A 4,703-nucleotide genomic window follows, 5' to 3' on the forward strand; every position below is an offset into this window, starting at 1 on the left:
GGGAGAGAGCAGCCCTCTCAGCCCCGCTTCCTGCAGGGCACGCACCTCCTCGCCCCCAGACAGCACCCCCACGTCCCCCACGGGCCTGCCACGCCCAGCACCGCGGATAACGAGGTCACGGGAGTGACTCCTCAGCATGGAGGGCCTGCTTCCTGCAAAGCCCCGTCAGGGTTCCAGGACACGGCCATGAACAGGCTGACGTTCAGGTGAGCAGAGACACAACAGGCAGGAAGAAGCTGGGGCAATGGCGCCGTGACAAGAGACACATAATTCTGTGGCAGAGGAGGGGCGGCGGCCTCGGCCCCAGGAGGCTCAGGGCGCGGGGGCGGGGTGGACATGAGTGAGCCCCGCTGTCCAGAGCCGCCCCCACGCCTTCCTGGGAGGTACCTATCCCGGCTCCCCCGTGCTGTGGAAGGCCTGCTTGCAGGGTCAGCCGACACCCGCCACGCGGTTCTGAACCGTCTCCTAAAGCTGCCCCGGGGAACCCAGGCCTCTGCTCCTCCCAGCCAGCACCTGCCAGGACTTACACGGGCCTCCACCTTCACCACCACAGCTGCTGCCCAGCCATCTGTGGGATGCACGGAGAGCTGGACGGACAGACACACGCCACTGGTTGGTAGCAGAGATTAGAGACAAGCTGGCCATCTGCACACAGGCCGGGCCTCCACAAGGAAAGACTAGACTCAGCTGTTGGAAATGCACTCGGGACCGAAAGATTCACCAGCCAGCCGGCCACACGGGGGCACTGCCTGCCTGTGCTCCTAGAGGAGGCGGGGGCACTGCCTGCCTGTGCTCCTAGAGGAGGCGGGGGCACTGCCTGCCTGTGCTCCTAGAGGAGGCGGGTCCACCGTGGGGGCCCAGCGTGTGGACACAACACTCACTTTCCAGGCAGCCTATGAGCCCTCGGGGAGCTGGTGGTAATCACCCGCCTGCAGACCTGGAGACGTGCAGCTCAAGATGGTCCCAGTGACCCTCCAGCATTTAAAGAAACACCACTGGAGACGACGTAGCTACCACAGCAGTGGGGGTACCTCAAAGATGAGGCCTGCCTCCTAGGACCACCCTGGTGCTTTAGGGCTGGCTCAGCGGCTGGGCCCAGACCCTGTGCTCAGTCCTGAAGGGCAATGCATCCTGTCCCGAGTCCTGGTGAGAGCCGCTGGAACCAGAGGCTGGATGAGCTGATGAAGAGATCTGGTTCCCGTTCTGTCAGTCAAATTCACCAAGAACTGCTTCTAGAGTCACATGCTCACGAGCAAACGAACCAGCGGCCAGGACCACACAGAGATGAGGTGCGTGCGTGCTGCTGTGAGACTGTCTCTGGGGGTCTCAGGCGTCTCCACGCCCCCGAGAGGGTGCTCTGGCCGCCCACATTCTGACCTGTCTTTCCAAGGACAGCCACTGAACAAGGTCTCAGGAGGTGTGGGGAAGGTCTCAAGTGTAGAGCAAGGGGCAAGTCTGCTTTGTCCAACGTGATAAAGACGTCATCTCCTACCTATTATTAAAAACCAAAACACGTAGGTTTCCTAAGCGTGGGGCTCCCTTCCTGTAACGTGACCACAGAGCACTGCAGGTGCAGGTGGGCCCTGGGTGCCCCCCACATCACCCCTCAAAGTCTGAGGACCTGCAGAAGTGTGCTTATGAGGCTCTCAGGCTGCTCGTTGTGCTAAGCATCCTGTGCCTCTGACCCAAGCCTCCTGTCCTCTGGTAGCGTCCAGAGAATCACGGCAGGCAGGCCTGAGCTCAGGTGAGCACTGCAGACCCCTCACCGCTCTCCACAGTGACGCGATCCGATTCAGACCCAACACCACCCTCTGGCTGCAGTACTAAAAACAGACGGTGAGGTGGCAACACATGTTGACTAGGCTCACTGTGGCGACTGTTTTGTAAAATGTACGTATATTGAAACCTGGAGGCGGGCACGGCAACCCACTCCACTATTCTTGCCTGGAGAATCCCATGGACATGACTGAAGTGACTTAGCATGCGTGCACACACATACATTGAATCACTGTATTACTTATATGCCAGAAACTAATAAAATGCATGTATCAATTATACCTCAAAAGAAAAAACAAAAGATGAGACAGTGAGGGGAGGTGAGAGCAGAAGCAGAGACTTGTCAGGAGATTGTGGTGATACCCCACGTGAAAAATAACGGTGGCTGAGAGGAGATGTGCTCAGACTCTGGGTCTATGTGAAAGGCAGAGGCTGAGAGGTCAAGGATGAGCCCCAGACCTCTGCCTGAGCAACAAGAAAGTGCGAGTGGGAGGCTGTGTGAGGAGCAGGCTGAGGAGGGAAGTGTTCAGTCTGGGACGCCCACAAAGCCCCAAAGACAGACAGCAGACGGCAGCTGGTGGTGCGGGGTCCAGGCCGACAGAGCAGAGGTGGGGCCATCAGGGGGCTGGAGGGGGACAGCCCCCCAGGGTAGCATGACCCAGACGAACAGGAGAGCTGGGGGAGTGGAGGGGGACTGCACCAGGACCCCCAGGTCACAGCCTGAGCAGAAGGGGCAGGGTGGGCGTGGAGACTGAGGACAGAGTGGGGCTCACAGACACAGAGGCAGCGGGGCCCCAGACACACAGGCATCACCGCACAGCCAGCCCCGCAGCCTCAAGGCGGACGGGAGGCTTGTCAACAGGCAGATGCTGCTCTGAGTGGCTCTGCAGAGACTGCCAGGCCCGGGAGGCCAAGGGAGAGAGGCTGCTGCTGCACTCAGGCCAGGCTGGCAGGGAGGCTCCCAGTGCTTCTGCTGTGCAGAGGGGGCTGCCCACTTGGAGAGAGCCCGGCAGCGGCACTGTGACACATGGGCTGCAGCAGAGGGTGGAGGACAGGGCGGGCGGAGCTTCTGAAGGCCTCTACCAGCTCCTCTCTGCCCCAGGCAAACAGGAGGCCTCGGCAGAGAAGACGGGGCAGAGCGCTGAGTGTGGGAGTGGGGAGGGTGGGGTCCACAGCGGGCCGACCAGTCATGTGTGCTGTTCTCCACTCTCTCAGCCACAGGCAAAGGAGCCGGAAAACCTGGGCAAAAGCATGCCTGTGGCTGTGGAGGTGCGTGCAGTACAGGGGAGAAGGCTCAGCAGGGATGTGATAGCGGGGCAGAGGGCAGAGGCTGGCATGGGGGCTGAGGGGTGGGGTGGAAGAAGAGGCTTGAGATAGGCCCTGCGGACAAGGACTATGAATAAGGGCAGTTTCTGCAGAAACTAAAGGGCCTAAATAGGGATTTTAACAGGTCACCAAAAAGTAAAGTAAGCAAACTTAATTCAACATTCAAAAAACTAAGATCATGGCACCTGGTCCCATCACTTCATGGCAAACAGATGGGGGAAAAATGGAAACAGTGACAGGTTTTATTTTTTTGGGCTCCGAAGTCACTGAAGATGATGACTGCAGCCATGAAATTAAAAGACGCTTGCTCCTTGGAAGAAAAGCTATGACAAACCTAGACAGCATATTAAAAAGCAGACACATTACTTTGCCGACAAAGGTCTGTGTAGTCAAAGCTGTGGTTTTTCCAGTAGTCGTGTACGAATGTGAGAGTTGGACCACAGAGAAGGCTGAGTTGAAGAATTGATGCTTTCAAACTGTGGTGCTGGAGAAGACTCTTGAGAGTAGTAAGAGACTCTTGAGAGAAAGGAGATCAAACCAGTCAATCCTAAAGGAAATCAACCCTAAATATTTACTGGAAGGACTGATGCTGAAGCTGAAGGTCCAATACTTTGGCCACCTGATGCAAAGAACTGACTCAATGGAAAAGACCCTGATGCTGGGAAAGATTGAAGGCAGGAGAAGGGGATGACAGAGGATGAGATGGTTGGGTGGCATCACCAACTCAATGGACATGAGTTTGAGTAAGCTCCAGGAGATGGTGATGGACAGGGAGGCCTGGCGTGCTGCAGTCCATGGGGTCACAAAGAGTCAGACACGACTGAGCAACTAAACAACAAAAGTAAACTGCAGACTGTTAACAAAGACGAGGCAAAAACGCACTTGAAACACATACGCACAACAGGCAGATGAGAAAAGATTCTCCAACTGACAGAAACACACAGGAGAAAGTGGGAGGCGTGCCTGCTTTGACGCAGGCTTTCTTCTTCCTCATCATGAGCTAAATCCTCTCTCCCCTCTATCACCTCAAAGAAAAAACCTTTCTAAATCTTGTCTCAGAGAACTACTGAATTTAACAGTATTTTTTTCATAGAAAACACTTATTTTTATTGGACTCACAAATAACTTATTTCTGGTGATAATCGGACAGCCTCACGGAGCTTCCTCCTGCGTTCAAAGTTAACGTGCTCCACTGCGCCGAGCAGCCTTTACCTTACACCAGGGACACGAGCAAAAGCAAGAGGTAGACGGTGCCCCTGAGGGTGACCAGCAGGCATAGCCTGCGCCTGGCGAGGCAGGACGGAGGCCCAAGGAGAAAACAGGAGACGTGAGACAAGGGCACGAGAAGGGATGGGAAGGAGAGGGGAGGAGGAAGAGCGGGGAGGCCTCCGGGACAGACCCTGGGCGGAGCGGCTTTCCTTCCCACCAGCCCCAGGTCCACGCCCCGGCCACTGTCCCCACCCGTCGCCACGGTCCCTGCTCAGAGGGGCCGTGGAGCTCAGCATGTGGCCTCGGCTCATGCAGGGAAAGACATGGGTGTGGTCGACGTGGCTAATGGAGGCACTGGACACTCGGTCTGCTCCCTGCTTTTCCGCCCTCTC

At 56.9% G+C, this 4,703-nt stretch overlaps 1 protein-coding gene across 1 annotated transcript in view; it reads right to left on the reverse strand.

Moving 5' to 3' along the window:
• The window catches only part of KIAA0922 (KIAA0922 ortholog), a 174,153-nt gene that overhangs the window by 4,913 nt on the left and 164,537 nt on the right, over window positions 1-4,703 (reverse strand). The window contains exons 31-32 of the mRNA XM_010840798.1: window positions 2,339-2,496; window positions 528-587 (exon numbers count right to left, since the gene is read on the reverse strand). Of these exons, the coding sequence (XP_010839100.1) occupies window positions 528-587; window positions 2,339-2,496 (218 nt within the window). The remainder of the gene's footprint in view (window positions 1-527; window positions 588-2,338; window positions 2,497-4,703) is intronic.

Source organism: Bison bison, unplaced genomic scaffold (assembly GCF_000754665.1).
Source record: "Bison bison bison isolate TAMUID 2011002044 unplaced genomic scaffold, Bison_UMD1.0 scf7180017864146, whole genome shotgun sequence".
NCBI lineage: Eukaryota > Metazoa > Chordata > Mammalia > Artiodactyla > Bovidae > Bison > Bison bison.